The 18,328-nt window shown below is 40.7% G+C and overlaps 1 protein-coding gene across 5 annotated transcripts in view; it reads left to right on the top strand.

Annotated features, from left to right (window-relative positions):
• Slco1a2 (solute carrier organic anion transporter family member 1A2) overlaps window positions 1-17,521 on the top strand; it is a 54,364-nt gene extending 36,843 nt beyond the window's left edge. For all 5 annotated transcript variants that reach the window (XM_029555241.1, XM_029555239.1, XM_029555240.1 and 2 more), the window contains 4 exons: window positions 1,248-1,420; window positions 3,434-3,498; window positions 4,751-4,868; window positions 16,673-17,521. In XM_029555241.1, coding sequence (XP_029411101.1) covers window positions 1,248-1,420; window positions 3,434-3,498; window positions 4,751-4,868; window positions 16,673-16,892 — 576 coding nt within the window. In that variant the 3' untranslated portion in view covers window positions 16,893-17,521. The remainder of the gene's footprint in view (window positions 1-1,247; window positions 1,421-3,433; window positions 3,499-4,750; window positions 4,869-16,672) is intronic.
• The last annotated feature ends 807 nt before the right edge of the window (window positions 17,522-18,328 follow it).

Here is an 18,328-nt window from a genome sequence, read left to right as displayed (position 1 = left end):
CATGGGCTTGGGAGGAGCCCCTGGCTCCTTTCTTTTACCAGTTCCATCTCATTTTCTTTTTGTTTTTTTTTTTAATAGTTATGAGACATAATAGCATTAACAAATAAAATTTCCATCTGTTGTGAGAATTCTTTTCCTGGGGATACTAAGCAATGCTTACTCCCTTTTAAGGTTCTAGTGTCAAGCCAATGTTTGATTAAAGTCTTACTGGGGAACCAGTGAATTTTATTTTTTAAATAAACTATATATTTGGAGACATAATTTTGTTTATTTGTAAACACCTAAATATTTCAGCAAGATTCTGAAATACATTTCGTTTTTCAGACTTAGTGCTACGGTGAAAACAAAACCAAACAAGACCCAGTTGTTTTTCTTTTATATTTTAATGTGTAGAGGCCAGCAAATTGGCTCAGTGGGTAAAGATATTGCCATCAAACGTCACTACAGAGTTCAATCCTCAGGACCCTCATGGTAGAAGGACAGCACTGACTCCCATGATTTATCCTCTGACTTCCACATGTGTACCATGGCACATGCACACATGGCATACATGCACACACACTTTTTATCTTTTCATGTAGTGAACTTCTTTAAATTATTTCCTTAATTTGTGTATATGTGTGGACTCAAAGAGAAAAGAAAAAAGTTTAAAAATATTCTATTATTTTTATTTTATGTGTATGGGGGTATTGTTTGCATGTGTGTAAGTGCATCCGTGTCATGCCTGTGGAAATCAGAAGACAGTGTTGGATCCCCTGGAACTGAAGTTAGGAAGGTTGTTAGCCATCATGTGGGTGCTGGGAATCGAACCCGGGTCCTCTGCAAGAGCCGTCAGTGCTCTTAACCATTGAGCATCTCTCCAGCTCCAACAATCAGTTCTTTTTTAAATACATGTTTAAAAAAGTATGCATTTGGAATAATTGAATTACTGCATGTATTTATATGTGGAAAACAATACCAGTTTTCAGAAACTATTCTTCTATATTTTATGCTAGAACTCTAAGAGATGCCATAGATAGACAAAAATAAGGGAAATAAGCAACCGCTATCTATCTATTTATTTATTCATTCTTCATTCATTTATTTAATGATATTTGGGTTCAAACTCAGGCCTCACACATGCTAAGTGAGTGCTGAAGCCTGTTATCCTTAGCTCTGCGTGGTGACCCAACTGGCCATGTAGAAAATGTCGAAGATTTATGTTCAAGAATATATTTTTTCTTTAATAAGATACTTTTTTTTGACAGGTGTTCCAAAACTGCAGCTGCATTGGAACATCTGGAAACTCGACTGCAGTCCTTGGGCTGTGTGACAAAGGCCGTGACTGCGCGAACGTGCTGCAGTACTTCCTAATTATGGCCGTGTTTGGCAGTTTCATTTACTCCTTAGCTGCAATACCCGGATACATGGTTCTGCTGAGGTACCAGAATAAGCGCCTTTATTTAGGCTTCTCTCTCATTAACACGGATATGTGAGTGTGGGTGTCTGTGCTTCATGATGTATGCATGGAGGTCAGAGGACACATCCAGAGATGCGTTTTACCGAGCTCCTAAGCATTTCTCAGTCCAATCAAGTTGAAAATGAAGATCAACTCCCATCACATGGCTCCAGTGTTACTACTTTTTCTGTTCCATAAATTTGTCTCCTGTAACCAGTGTTCCACTGACTTCTTAGGCATTTCGCCTGTTAAACTCACACTCTTAAAACCCACTTTGCTGCCTTAACGCTACCTTATTCCAAAGCTGAGTCAACGATCTTTGGATCTTTATATTTACACGTAAGTGTTCATTAGGCTTATATTGGTTCTGTACATCGATGACAGAAAACAAAATATTGGCAAATATGCAGTATCACTTAATTTACTTAGATTTTCTTTATATCCTTTGGCATAGTTTTAAAAGATTTTTCATAAATATATGTTGTTAGGTTGCTTCTTAAATATATGGATATATAAATTGTACATAAATACCTACAAATACACATACCCCCACACACATACGGAGAAACCCATGGTTTCTCTATGCACAGACAAGCCTTCTGACACTAGTCCTGTGTGTGTGTGTGTGTGTGTGTGTGTGTGTGTGTTCTCTGATTAATTCTGTGATGCTAGATTGGTGTTTTGCAGGACAATTTGGACAAGAAGTCAGCATCAGCTCCCTAAAGTTAAAGGACTCAGTCCTACAAAACTGCCTTTACTTCAGATACTAATATCACCTCCAATCCCACCTTTCCAGAAGTAAGGCGGTGGGTGCTAATTGCAGGTCTCAGCCTCCCATGCTTTTTAGAAAGTATTTATTTATTGTGTGTGGAGGAGGGGAACATGCATGTGCCATGTGCTTATGTGGAGGATAGCTTTCAGGAGTCAGTTCTCTCCTTCCACCGTGTGGGTTCCAGGGATCGAACTCAGGTCATCAGGCTTGCTGACAGATGCCTTACCCTCTGACCCTCTGAATCACCTTACTGGCCCCATGACTTCCTAGATTCTGACTGACTACTAAAAAACTGGAAATTCCCATATCCTGTTTGAGTTTCTGGAATTTGCTGTAATGCCCCAGAGAACTCAGGGAGGCTGATTAATTACACTTATTCGTCTATTATAAAGATTATAAAGGATACAAAGGGAGCCACAGTGAGGCTCTGTCCCTACTGGCATGTGGATCTGTTCACCGGCCTGGGAGTTTATCAAACCTTCTTGTTGAGTTTTCAGAGCTCAGTCTCCAGTGCCTTAAACCCTACTTTTCTGGAGGTCAGATCATGGGGCTAAAATTCCCACCCCTGATCAAGTCATCACTGGGTCTCTCTTCTGTCCAGTCTGGTGCTAAGACCGTCTAGGGCCAAACTCCAATTCATTTCATTAGCGTAAATTTAGGCATAATCCAAGGGAGCTCTTTAAGGGGAACAAAAGGTATGTCCACCACTCAGGGAATGTCATAGGAATTTCAGAATTTCAAGAGAACCCAAGACTTCTGTGCTAGGACGCAAGGACAACAAAATTCATTTCTTATTCTAACATGCACAGGAAACAATAAAATCTGCAGTGCTATCCATATCAAAGAGAGCCAAGCTTAAATGATTAGATTTCCAACATTTGGTTATTACGAACATTTTACTAGAGCTCGGGCTTTATTGCCCCCTGCTTCAAGAGCCACCAGTGTTCTTAAGAGGACACCAGGATAGAAATGGGCTGATTCATGTAAAGTGTTGCCTTGTTTGCTACATTTCTGGTAGAAAGTGAATGAGCAAAATGGGATGCGTAGAATATCAGTCACCAGAAATGAGGTTCCTGTGTGGGTTAAAAACTAGATAATCAGGCTTTCAGCAGCCAGGGCCTGAGGATGCAGCTCAAACTTCTAATAGCCAATGCTCTTTGTTAGTCTTTTTAAGAGACTAAATGTTAAATTACTCTCCTTTAATTTATGTATTTATTTTTCAGGTGTATCAAGTCTGAAGAGAAAGCTCTTGGTGTGGGCTTACATGCATTTTGCACACGAGTATTTGGTATGAAGAATTTTCCCAATCTCATATCAGTCTATTTTAAGTGCTTAGTAAATGAAGTAATTGTCTTAGAATAAGAGACTAGCAAGTGGGGGATGGAGAGATGGCTCAGAGGTTGGGAACACTGGCTGTTCTTGCAGAAGACTCAGGTTCAAATCCCAGCACCCACATGCAGCTAACAACTGTTCCTAACTCCAGTTCCAAGGGATCTGACGGCCTCTTCTGTGTTCCTTGGGCATTGCACAACATGGGTGCACTTGCATACACGCAGGCAATGCATGCATACACATAAAATAAAAATAATAAATAAAATATATTTTTTAAAAAAGAGACTAACAACTATCTTATCTATACAAAACATAGCTCCCACCCCAAAGGGAATAAGTCATAATTTATTGTGGGATCCAACATGAATGACCAAAGCAAAACCACCGATTCAGTTACCCAAATATCATGTTCTAACCAGACAATAGTTTCAGGGAGTTCATAGTTGGAGAACAGAAGAAGTCATAGTAAGGCACTTCAAAGACACTGGTGGGACCATCATGCAGGCAGTTTCGAGCAAAATGGGAAACCTCTGCTGTCCAGGCACTATCTGATGACATGCTTACCATTTGTGTAGCTGGAAGCTAGAAGTCTAAATTCATACACCCCCAAAGTTTCATATGATAGTCACAGGATGTAAAGTCAGAAACAGCTAGGCAATGAATGATCAGTGAGGGGATAAAGATAATTGGGATCTTGATCTGCAACATTCCAAGTGTCCACAATCAGGAAGTCCTAACTAGTCAATCTGCCTTGTGGAATCTTTGACATGGGTGTGCACCCTCGTCCCACTTCAGTTCACAGTCCCTCATGTTTGTAAACTGTGATTTGTGTCTGTAGAGATGAAGAATCTCTCACTTTTGTCTAGAAAGTTCCTCTCTGGATTGAATTACACTTTTTGTATTTTAGAATATTTGAAATAAAACGAGCAGGAAACAGTTAAATATATCCAAAATCAGCACAAAAGACTTAATAATGTTAAAGATCATTAACTCAGTGAATAATTTTGTAGCATTTGATATTTGATATTTATTATTTCTCATTTGATCTACAAACTACATGGTAACTTATAGTTCCTAAAGGTTAAATTTAGAGCATTCACTTAATAATTTGTTACACTGTTTTAAAAATAGGGAAAACAAAGTATTTAATGTATCACAGTTCTTTTCTGTGCTGATGGGATCGTTTTTTTTTTTTTTCTTCCTTGCAGCTGGAATTCCAGCACCTATTTATTTTGGAGCTCTGATAGATTCCACCTGTTTACATTGGGGAACTCTGAAATGTGGTGAGCCAGGAGCATGCAGAATGTATGACATAGAGAACTTCAGGTAAAATGACTTTAGATTTTTAATTTTTTTTTATTTTTGACAATTTCATACCTGAGTTTTGCCTTTACATTATTTCCACCCCCCAGTACCCCCCAGCTCCTCCCACGTCCCTCCAGCTCCTTCCACGCCCCCCCAATTTCTTGTCCTCTTTGATTATTATTGTTGCATATACATAGTTATAAATATATCTATCTATATGTGTGTGTATATTTATATATGTATATATATAATGCATTGAGTCCATTTAGTGGTGATTTTTGTGTACCTGTGTCAAGGGCAGCCCACTTAGGATTAGATAACCTCTCAGGGAGCTCATCCCTGGAGAAAACTGATTCACCCTCCTTCAGCATCCATTGATTGTCTGTAGCTCTTCATTTTAAGGTGGGACCTCATAAAATTCACCCCATCCACCTTGGCATGCCAGTTGGTTTTGTCATTATGCACATTTTATTAGACTACCACACTGGTAGATCTCATTGGTGCAGCTTCCTGAACTAAGATACATTAACTCGCAGCAGGTGTCTTGTCCCTCCGGCTCTCACATTCATTCCACCCTGTCTTCCATGATGTTCCCTGCACCTTGGGTGTAGAGGTAGCATTGTAGATGTGTCACTTATGGCTGGGTACTTCAAAGTCACATATTCTTTGGGTTTGACCAATTGTGGAACTTTGTTATAATCTCCATCTGTTGCGAAAGGAAGCTTCTTTGATGAGTGGCGAGAGGTATGCTTGTCAAGATGGTCCAGATCTCATGAGCAGTGGGGTCCCTACCCTAGTCCCAGGGCAAGAAGATGCTGATGGAATCGATAAATTTGAGAACTCCTTTTATAGTGTTCCAAGTGGTACTAGTTATAGCTAACATGTTCATAAGTGGTAAGAATCCATTTGGCTTTATTTTCAAAATGCACACAGGTGTTGTGACTTCATTCTTCATTTATGTATTGGAATTGTATTTCCTCATTATTTCTAATGTGCTTGATACACTGGAGCATGAATAGGTTTCCTGACCCAACCCTTCAAGATACTTAAGAGAAGGGCAAGGAGCCTGCAAAGAGGCTCCGGTCAGTAGGAGTGGGCCAACATTTGAGTAAGTGATGTACGAACATCAGAACACTGGAAATTCACAGGACAGACACGCAAACCTTCTACGATCCAGAGACCTGAGGCAATGGCATAGTAGGAGGAAACAAAAATCTCTTGGCTTCTACCACCCTATTTCTACAGACAGAGAAGAGGGACTCTCCTCTATCCTCCTCCAGGGGTCGGACAACAGAGTCCCAGCACACTCAAGCAGTTTGGATATTGGCAATCTTAGCTCTAGGGAAATTTCATAGCATTCCCAGGCTTATAGCCTAACTAAGCGAGAAACCCAGAATCTGTGTGGTCAGTCCTCTTGATGTGCATCACACACCCAGGAGCTGCCTTGAGATGAGACATACTTTCTAGACTTGGACTGAATCTTTGCCCATGTCTGGGAATGCACAGATGCCCCACTGAGCAAGCTCTGTGGCTAGTGGCTTCATGAACCCAACTTGGCTCAGCAGAGAGACCGTGATACAGACCCACTGAAAGAGTTGTGCTGTAGTGGATGTTGCCAATGGTAGGAGGAACTGAAGCCCCTGCTCTCAAGAACCAGAAGACCAGAGAATCTGCCATCCAAGATCAGGGGCATGGCTTGTTGTGTGCAGTTTCATGCTGCTGCGTGGACTGAAAGCAATTACCTACCTGGCTCCCACCACTCTGTCCCCAGTGTTCATAGGCACCTGCCCCTGCCATACAGTGAAAGGACTCTGACTCCACTGCTGCACCCACAGGGGTAGTGCTGGGTTGACCTTGAACAGCATGGTCATTCTGGCTGTTACTTTGTCCCGTAGGCCACCAACCTAAGAAATCCTAAGGAGAAACTTGGTTGCTTTTGACTACATTGTGCCCTTATATGCTCCTAAAACTACTTAGGTTAAAAGGAATTTTCCCCAGCTCTAACATGACTCACTCCTGCTCTGTCCCTGGCTGAACACTACATTGAACCATCTGGGGAGGAAAAGCCTTGGCCATTGTCCTGTCCCCAAGTGTGAACGGTTAGGGGCATCTAAGATCCCATTCCAGACCTTCATATCCATAGCAGCAGCACAGAGGGACATGCAGTTGCTGTCAGTGCACCTGTGTCATGTTGTGATAAAACACTATGATGAGGGAGACTTATAGAAAGAAAAGTTTATTTAGGCTTACAGTTCCAGTGGGCTAAGTGTCCATCATGGTGGGGAGGCATGGCTGGAGGCAGCCAGAGCAGAGAGCTGAGAGCTCATATCTTCGGGCATGGGCAGAGAGCCGGCTGGAAGTGGGACCAAGCTGTGAACTCTCAAAGCCTGCCCCAGTGACATGTCTCCTCCAGCTAGGTCACACCTCCTGAAAGTTCTATGACACCCCCCCCCAACAGGTCTTCCCACTGGGGATCAACTATTCAAATGAGCCCATGGGGGACATTCTCATTCAAACCACCACAGTATCTGTGTGGGTCTCCACTGTCAGTCAGATCTGCACCTTGTCTGAACATGTCCTTCTGACAAGACTGGGTTAGAGCACCACAGAGGGGGTGGCATGAATCCTATCCTCTCGTCTCCCCTGAAACACCAGGCCTACGCAACCCTGTTTGGAAGACAAGTGCTTCTGGCTTCTCATTATTCCTCATGCTGACCGTGTCAGAGGCCCTGAAGGGTAACAGAACCAACATCAGAGGAACCTATACCACCTGACAAGAACCACTGCTCTAGGGTGCCCCACGGGGTGCACCGCACACTGCCGTCTATACTGCATCTGTCTGAGCTGCTAGGATGCTGTCAATTTTATTAGTTACTGTTTGTCACTGTGACCAAATACACAAGAAAATGCCTTAAAGGAGGAAAGATTTATTTGGGCACACTGTTTCAAAGGGTTCAATCCATCATGGAGGAGAAGCATGGAAACACAGCTAACATCAGGGTCAGCAGGAAGCAGAAAGAGACAGAGAGAGGGAAAAAATAAGATGTAGCTCTCAAGATCTCCCTCCAGCAGCCCATGACTTATTTTTAAATCTTTAAGGGAAAAGGACTTGTATTAGCTTTCTTTCAGTTGTTGTGATAACAAAAACACTGACCAAAACCAACTTGGGGAGGAAAGGGTTTATTTTGTCTTACATCTCCCAGGTCACAATTCATCACTGAGGGAAGCCAAGGTAGGAACTCCGGGCAGGAATCTGGAGCACAGACCATGGAGGAATGCTGCTTACTGACTTGCTCCCCTGTCCTGTGCTCAGCCTACTTTGCTATACAGCCCAGGTCCACCTGCCCAGGGGTGGCACCACTCACAGTGGTCTGGGCTCTCCCCTATCATTCAATAATCAGGAAACTGTCCCACAGACACAGCTACAGGCCAACCCAATGAAAGAAATCCCTCAATGGAGGTTCCCTCTACCCAGGTGTGTCAAGTTGACAACTGAAGCTATCCAGCACAATCAACTGCTTGTCAACTTGACATACAAACACTTCACTATTAAATATAACCTTTCCGATTCTTATCTAAAAGTTCAAAGTTTCTTTAAAAAGTCTCTTGACTGTGGGCTCCTGTAAGATCCCAAACAGGTTATGTATTGTTTTATTTCAAAAGAGAACTGGGCACGCTTACGTAAAGCCAAAGTCTAGCAATGTAGCTCTATGTTGGACATCTGGGATTCTCTCATGATCCTCTGAGCTCCAAAGGGCTTAAGCAGCTTCACTTCTCTGGCTCTTTCAGCCACAGTACACATAGCTTGTCTTGAAGGCTCAGGTCAACTCCATTTCATACCTGTTGTTGTCCTGGGTGATCATCCCATGGTCTTGGCATCTCCAGTATCCTGGGATCTCCACTGAAACTGAGGTTGCACCTTCACTAATAGGCTCTCCTGGCCTCTCAGGGTGTAAAGCTTCAGATTCTCTCCATGATCCTTTCAGTCCTGGGGGTCTTCACTGCAACTGAGGCCGCACCTTCACCAATGGCCTCTCCTGGCCTCTCACTGTGCAAAGCCTCAGACTGTCTCAGTGAACCCTTCACACCTTCAACACCACTACCAAGTAGGAGACTCTGACAGATTATCAAGTCCTGCTTCTAGTTTGAGATGAAGGCTTGGACCTCCTCTGGACCCCAGCTTCTGTGTGCCAATCTGAGGAATACTTTATGGAAGATTTTTGCCACAGTGATGCTGGTCTCTTGTTACTCACAGCTGATTTTTCAGCCCCAGGTAACCAGCATCAATTGTCTCAGTAAAGCTAAGGTTTCACTTCAGTGGCGAGGATCTCTTCTTAACCATAGCTGATTCTTCAGCCCAGCCCACCAGAAACCACAGAATCTCAATTCAAACTATCACACAAAGAGCCCTTAATGTTCTTGTAGGCAGCATGTTATTGCAATTTTTTAGTCATTCAACTAGTCTGTCTCTTCTAATAGCAGAATGTAACCAACTTACATTGAGTTATTATTGAAAGGACTATACTTATGCCTGTCCTTTGGTGATTTTCTTCTAGTTATTTTAATGATCATTGTTTATTTTTCCTCTCTTGCTTATGTTTTTAGTTTGATAGTTGTGCTGGATAGCTTGAGATGTCAACATACTTAGAGGTAGAAGGACCCTCAACTGAGGAATTTCCTCCGTTGAATTGGCCTGTGGCCATGTCTGTGAGGCATGTTCTTGATTGTTGAGTGATGTGGGAGGACCCAGCCCACTGTGGCTGGTCTCATCCCTGGGCAGATGGTCCTGGGTTGTATAAGAAAGCAGGTTAAGCACAGGCCGGAGGAGTAAACCAGTAATTAGCATTCTTCCACAACCTGTGCTTAAGCTCCCACCTCCAGGTTTCAGTCCCATGGTCCTGCCCTGATTTCCCTCAGTGATGAACTGTGACCTGGGAGATGTAACATAAAATAAACCCTTTCCTCCCCAAGTTGGTTTTGGTCAGTGTTTTCATCATAGCAATGGAAAGTAACTAAGACAGAAATTGGTACCAGGGTTGTTGGGTACTGCTGTGACAGACCTTGTAATATTATTTTTGGTAGGATTGTGGAAGCATTTGGAACTTTGGGCTGGAAAAGTCATTGAGTATTCCAAGTCTAGTGAGTTGCTGCTATGGAGCTTGAACAGTTATCCTGAAGAGAAATATGAATGATGGAGGCCTGGCTTGTGAAGTTTCAAAGAGTTAAGCTGCCAATATAGCATTCTAAGCATGTTCTGGCCTGCTTCTCTGAGCCTCAAATTCCTCCCACAAACCAACTTCAAAGGCTTCTGAACTGCATTACGGAAAAAAGAAAAAACTTATTTCATCCCAAGGCTTGATACTCTGATCCAGGCATACTACAAATGACCTGATCGCCTTCCACTTGGCCCTATGAGGCCAGGATGAAGCTCTGTTATCTAAACATTGCAAGGATACAAGAGACACAACAAAAAAGACATACACATACCCATACCCCTCATGAACATATATATATATATATAAATTATCATCAAAACACTAGCAAATTGAATTCAATAGCACATCAAACAGATCATATATTGTGATTAAGTTGGTTTCATCCCAGGGATACAAGGATGGTTTAACACACACACATATCAACAAATACAAAAACATAGTATTTAAACAGAATGGAAGTTAAAAAAAAATCAATGAAATCTAACATCTCTTTGGGTTAAAAGAACTGAATAAATTAGGTGTAGAAAGACATAATCACCGTCACACAGAATGAGGAAAAAACAAACTATTTCTTCTGAGATTGGGGAGGAGAAAGGTGTTCACTTCCACTGCTTGTATCACCTAGTAGTAGAAATTTAGCCAGAGCAATTAGGGAAAAGACATAAAAGTCATCCAGTAAGAAAACAGAAGGTCAACTTGTCCCAACTTGCAAATAAGATGATTATATGCACTAAAAATTCTAAAGATTCACCAGAACATTCTTAAAACTGATGAAGTAGGAGGGTGAAAGACCAGTGTATCATGATCAGTTGCTTTTCTACAAAGAAAAGAAGTCAGGAAACCAGTTCTATTAATACACACACACACACACACACACATGCACACCCCACCCTAAGTAATGAATAAAGGAGGAAAAAGGGCCCTACAATGAAAATTAGAAAACACCGAAGAAATTGAAGAGGACCCTAAAAGGTGGGGAAACTTTTCATGTTCATACACTAGAAGAATTAATAGTATTGAAATATGAAATCTAGCCAAACCTACTTTACAGATTCAATGACACCTTTCAAAGAGCTAGAAATAAAGCTGAAATTTTGTATAGAAGCACAAAGGACCCAAAATAGCCAAAGCAAGCTTGAGGAGATGAATGCATCAATATGTGTCACTTCTAGATGTACTACTTAGTAATAGTAACCCAAAAGACCATGATATTGAAAAACAGACATAGAGATAAAAGAAATAGAAGTAAGCCATGACATCTATAGCCAACAGATTCTGAACAAAGGCCTCAAAAACATAGTGAAGAATAGTCTCTGCAACAAATGACACTAGGGAAACAGGATAAGTTTGATGCTTAACCCCTCTCATACTGGACAAAAAGCAATGCAAACTGGATCAAAGACCTTCATGTAAGGCCTGACGCTCTGAAACTGCCAGCGGAAAACACAGGGGCACTACTTCAGGACATTGGTATAAGCAGTGTTTGGTTTTTTTTGGATAGGATTCCAAAGGCAGGAAAAACAAAGGTAAGAGATAACATCAAATGTGAAATCAAATGTGAAAGCTTTTCACACCAAGGAAATAAGCCAGCAGTAAGCCTTCAAAAGGGGAGGAAATACTTCCCAGTTTTTCATCTGACAGGTGGTTAAGATCTAGAATATGTAAAGAATGCAACACTACGGGGCTGGAGAGATGACTCAGCCCTTAAGAGCACTGACTGCTCTTGCAGAGGACCCGGGTTCAATTCCCAGCACCCACATGGAAGCTATGAACCGTCCTTAACTCCAGTTCCAGGGCAATCTGAAGCCCTCTTCTGACCTCTGTGGCATTGCACAACACAGGTGCACTCACGTACATGCAGGCAATACACTCATACACATAAAATAAAAATAATACATAAAATACTTAAAAAAAGAATGCAACACTAAACTACAAAATGGAATCCAATAAAAAATGATTAAATGATTTGAATAGACACTTCTCAGTAGATATACAAATGATCAATAAATATGTCAAAAATCCTCAATATCATTAGCTATCACTGATTCAAATCAAAACTATAATCAGATACTATCTCACTCTAACTAGAAAGGACATCATTAACTTAAGTAAATGTCAGCCACAGCATGGAGCAAAAAGAACTCATTCATACTGCTGGAGGGAAGGTAAATTAGTGCATCTAACAGGGAAAACTGGTTCCTCACAAACTGAATGTAGACCTACATATGAGCCAGGGATCCTGCTCTTGAGTCTAGATCTAGAAGAAATGAAGTCTGCACCCATAAAGAGAAACCTTTACATGTATATCATAACAATGCTCATAGTAGCTGAGGCATCTCGTCTGCATAGGTGCCCAGCAGCATATGAATGGATAATGATGTGTGTGTTGCACAGTAAATATGCAATGGAGTTATATTTTTCCAAAGAGAAGAATGAGTAGAATCATTTTAAAAAAAAAAAAAAAAAAAAAAAGATGGAACAGGAGGACATCATGTTAAGTGAAATAAGCTAGAGACAGAAAGATATTCTTTTTACTCCCTCTCATGTATGTAAACAATAAAGGGCTGAGGAGATGATTTGGTAGGTGAATTGGTTGCTGTACATGCATGCAGACCTGAGTTTGAATCCCCAGGAATCATTAAAAAGCTGGGTGTGGTGGTGTGCATCTGTAATCCTAGCACTGGGGAGAGAGAGACAGGTAGATCTCAGAACTCTCTGGCCAAGTAGTTGAGTTGAACCAGTGAGCTCCAGGTTTAGTGTGAGGCCCCGTCTCAAAAAATAAGATGGAAAGTGACTGAGGAAGACCTTCCAAAGTTGGCCTTTGGCTTGCACATACATATGTGCATATATACCCGCATATTTTTGTGTGAACACACAGGACCATGTACACACACACACACACACACACACACACACGCAGAATTGATCTGAAATTAGAATGGTGTGGGAAAACTAGTAAGAGCACCCCAGGTGGAGCAGGGAGGTTAGGGTGGTAGGAGAGGTGGATATGCCCCATGCACACTATATCCAGATATAGAAATGTCAGTGAATACCATTAATCTGTAAAACGAATGTGTTAAAAAACAGATACGAGGCTAGTGAGATGGACCAGTGGGTAAAGGTACCTGTCACCCAGTCTGATGACTTGAGTTCAATTCCCAGGGCCCACAGTTCCCAAGGCCTCCCTCCCAGGGAGGTAAGGGTGGAAGGAGAGGACCTACTCCAGCAAGCTGTCCTCTGACCTCCACACGCATGCTGTGGGTGCATATAGCCACACAATACAATACTCCCACACACAATAGAAATGTAATTTCAAAGTTTAAAGATAGATACAAAAATATCTGTTAAATCGTTAGTAACAAATACATTACTGAAGCCAGCAGCTGCATGTAGGGAGCTGTCTATCCAAAGAGGATTGCCACTCTTTGGTATCTAGGTAACCTGAGACTTCACTTCTTACCAAGCACCTCTGATGTCAAAAACAGAGTTTGTTTCCCCTCAACAAATTCCACACGTAGCCAATGTCTTATTTCTGTTAATACAGCTCTGACAAAGTCATTTTGGTCTTCTCTTTCATTTGGACTAAATGTATCTTTGTTTTAACAATGTATTAACTTCTGACGGGAGAAAAAGATTCCATTTACCAAAAACCAATTGAACATTGTTTAAGACATTCTAAAATCTTCATGGTGAAAGCAGAAATCATATGAGATAGAAACAGATATATGCCAGTGACTGTGAGGAACACACAATTTGCGATTTGTCTTGTACGCATGTCCCTTTTCCTCGGTGTTCCCCAGGGGTCGGGCGGAGGCGGGCCTAGATACATGCTATGTTTGCCATGGGTTTTCACCACTGTGAAAAGCCCACCTGTACTGCTGCATGCTGGTCTCCCCCTATTGCTAATATTCCTGTTTATAGTATCCTTAAATAAATGTTTGCCGAGACACGTGAAAGGGGTTCGATTTCGTCCTCTGTTAGAGGAGCCAATGCAGTGATGTATTCATGAAAAAGTTTCTCAAAGACTTAGATAGCATAGAAAAGAGTTGATATTATCAGTAGACAATTCTCCATGGCTTCCTCAGATTTCTGTCTGTCTTATCAGCAGAGACAGAGTCAGATCTTTTCAGAGATGTTGTAAGAGCAAATGACCTTGTAAAACCCCAATGTTGTCTCCCTTTAAGGCAGAAGGCAGTTTTGTCTGTTGAGGAGTATGAGATTATGTATTTCCTGTGGCAAATGCTGGACAGATTTTCTTGCAACCCATTTGAAGCATTAACTACCTCACATTAAAATAAGATATGTTTTTCAAATCCCAGAGGTGCACATTGTTTAAAGACAATATTTTCTAAACTAGAAATTCAATGCAAATATAAAGGAATAAACATAATTGAATTTAAAGGTTAAATGCAGAGGTGTTAAGTAGAGAGATGGGTAGTGATTTCTGGGATATCAGCTTCCAAAAAGAAGATAAAATGCTTCCAATGAATTGAGAGATCAGATGAGATTTAATGTTGAATTCAAATGACAGGTAATTCTTTGTACTGAGTTGAATCCCTCAAAAAGTCACGTTTTCCAAGAATTTCAGAGTATGACTTTATTTGGGAATAGAGTCTCTGCAAATGGAATTAGTTAACTATAGATCCCAGTGGATTAAAGGGGACCTTAAATCCAGCCACTGTTCTTGTTTAGCTTCTGTAGTCTCGAAATGGTTCATAACAAAAAATTTAAAACCAGAAAGATGAAAATGAGCAGCAAAAATATAAATAAAATGTTATTTTTGAAAGGTGAAAACATAAAAATAATCATCTCAAAATGCTAACTGAGGAGGCAAAATTAAACATTACCAAGAAAGGAATGCTTAGAGATTTTTGATAACAACTTGGAAATATAACTGAGATTTTCTAGATGAATAATTGATTGATGAATATCTTTACTTAGTTTCTTGTTGCTGTAATAAAATACTCTGACAAAAACCAGAAGAAAGGGTTATTTGTCTCACAGTCCATCACTGTGGGTCTGGCAAGTGGGCAGGCCTTAAAGCAGCTGGTCACATTATCTGCACAGTTGAGAGCAGAGACCAGTGGGTTAATGCATGCATGTCAGTGCTCAGTTCGCTCTCTCCGTTCCTATATAGTTCAGGATCACCTCTCTAGGAGTGGGTGAGTCTTCCCCCCTTAGTTAATGTAATAAAGACAAACCCCCACGGACTTGCCCCTTCGTCAGCATAATCTAAACAATCCCTCCTTGAGATCTTTTTCCCAGGTGAGTCTAGATGGTGTCAAGTTGACAGTTAACCCTGACCATCACACCAAATGTTACTATAAATATATAGAATATTTCATAGCTTTTCATAGCTAATTGGAAATGTTAATCTGTCAAAAACACTTATTTCACACACACACACACACACACACACACACACACACACACCAAATTCAGACGTTTAAGGCGTAGTTTTGTTTTTTGTTTTTTGGTTTTTTTTTTTTTTTTTTTTGGTCTTTTTGAGACAGGGTCTCCCTGTAGCCCCAGCTGTCCTGGAGCTCACTATGTAGACCAGGCTGGCCTTGAACTCACAGAGATCTGCCTGCCTCAGCCTCCCAAGTGCTGGGATTAAAGTTGTGTGCTGCCACACCCTGGCTAAGGCGTGTTTACAAAGAACTGATGGTTTCAATACTATACAAGTGATTCTGAGAAATGGTGAAAGGGAGGTTACCTAATTCATTTCCTGAAGGTTGTACAATTTTCATGCTTAAATTGGAGAAGTTTAGCAAAAGAAAAAATTATGAGATAACTTTAGCACTATACATGCAAGACTTATACATGAAAATTAACAAATGGAATCTATCAATATATAAAAGTGACAAATAGGACTTATTTTAGACAAGAATGGTTCAACATCAGAAAAATCTCTTGGTATAATACAGCTTATAAATATTCACTAAGATGGAAAATCTTGAATGCTTTCTACAGAGAATCGACTTGGTGATGTTTTAGACATGTGTGGTTAAAACTTTGAGCAAACAGAACAGAACAACAGAACCGAACCGAACAGAACAGAACAGAACAGAATGGGCTTCCTTAACCTAATAAAGGGCTTATTTTGGTGTGGTATTGATGGGTATAGCCCACCATAGCAGAGAAGGCATGGTGGCAGGAGCATGAGGCAGCTGGTCACACTGCATACCTTGTCAGGAAACAATGAATGCTGGTGTCCAGCTTACCATCTCCATTATATTGAGGCTGGGACTCTATCCCATGGGATGGTGCTGGTCCATATCCAGGGCGGGTCTTCAACCTCAGTTAAACCTTTCTGGAAACATCCTCAAAGGCACAACCAGAAGTATTTCCCCATATTGATTCTAAATCCAATCGAGCTGACAATAAACATGAACCATCACAGAAATGAAGAAATCACAATTAAACTTCTATGATGGAAATTTTTAGACAGTTTGATGTACAGTGAAATTAAGAACCTAGCAAAGTAGATTATATAAAATGCAGGTGCAAAATAGCTTCCGTTTTCCTTAAACTATACGGGATACATAGAATTAGCTTGTACTCCATACATTGTGTAAGATTTAATGTGGATAAATTTTGTTTCGATAGGCGCATTTACCTTGGGCTGCCGGCAGCACTCCGAGGAGCAAGCTTTCTTCCGGCCTTCTTGATTCTGATTCTCATAAGGAAGCGCCACCTACCTGGGGAAGTCACCTCTCCAGAAACCGAGTTTGTAGAGACAAAACTTACAGAGAAGGAAAATGAATTCAAGGATGCAATCAGAAATTCTAAGGTGGAGAACAGTGAAGAATTGAAAACAAAGCTATAGTGACTTTTTCTACTGACCTGCCAGAGTCGAACACACTGTATATTTTAATTGTGTTGAATCATTAGAGGTACTATAGGTAATTTTTTCTTATCTTTAAGAGCTTCAATAATTGTTTCAACTCATGATATAAAATATTTACTGACAGCATGTCTGAAGTATTAGGATAGCACTTAAGATTTGCCTAGGCAAAGAGGTTTTGATGTTAACCCCTTCACAGAATTTTGAAGCTGCCTTCATTTTTGTGTTCAAATAGCATTTTCATATTTAACTCACTCCTATGTATTTCCCAGCTACCTTTAAAATTTTCCCATTATCAAACACTCTTTAATTCCATTGGATTATGTTTTGATGCTGGAGTTATTTAGAGATGATAATTTTCATCCTGGTTATGCGATGCCGACATAATTTGTTCAAATGTATCCCCTTCCATGTAAAAATCGCCTGTATTGTTTTCTGTTTAGGAATTGTTATCCCCCCTTATACATTCTAGACATGGCTCTTTCAAAATCAGATCACTCATTAATACTTCATCTCTTGTGTTTGGTCCTGTCTTTCATTTCATAAATTTGCAAGTTTTGTTCACAGTACTGACAAATGTAATGAGGTTATTAAAAGTCATGTAGCAAAGATTGTTTGAACTTTTTCCATAAATTTAAAGCTGATGATGAAGCGCTTTCTTCAAAACAAATATTTGAAAATGCCAGTCCTTTAAAGGCTTCTTGTAGGGCTGGGGTTATAGCTCAGTGGTACAGTGCTTGTCAAACATGTACAAGGCCCTGGGTTCAATCCCCAGGCACAGTAAAGAATAATAGTAAGATAAAAATAAATAAATAATGACCCTGTGTAGTGTCAGACATTCTCAAAATCTACTTCCTCATGTACTAGAGGCCTCTTTAGACCAGTGTTTATTCCATTCATTGTGTCTTCAATTAAAGCATAAATACTCATTTTTGAAATCCTCTTCGGGTAAAACTTAAAGGGACTGGCTAGCTGCTCAGTGGAAAAGGGTGCTTGTCACCAAGACTAGCGAGGTAAGTTCGATCCCTGGGACCAGCATGGTGGAAAGAGAGGATGGACTTGCCACAGTTACCCTCTGACCTCCAGTCATAGGCTATGGCAAACATGCCCTCCCTCCCAAATAAGTGAAAAAAATTTAAAAACTTTTCAAGCGTGAATTTTGCTATAAACAGATTAATACAATTCAAAGTTCACGTTGGAAACAAAATCACGTCGTTTTATTTTGTAACCGATAAAGAGTGGAAAGACTTTGGAGGAACACCAGGCCTTTCTCTTGTTGTAGAGCTCTAGTCCAAGACAGTAAGATCAACAAACACATTTCTGTACACTCTTTACTGTCTTCCTTCATAATGAACGTCAGTAATATAAAAATGGCTTAAATCCCCAGCGATGAGGAAGATAAAGAAGGGAAAGGTGGG

Source organism: Nannospalax galili, unplaced genomic scaffold (assembly GCF_000622305.1).
Source record: "Nannospalax galili isolate Female #2095 unplaced genomic scaffold, S.galili_v1.0 scaffold1086, whole genome shotgun sequence".
Classification (NCBI taxonomy): domain Eukaryota; kingdom Metazoa; phylum Chordata; class Mammalia; order Rodentia; family Spalacidae; genus Nannospalax; species Nannospalax galili.
Note: the sequence above shows the minus strand (reverse complement) of the source record. Positions and strands in the feature narration are given on the sequence as shown.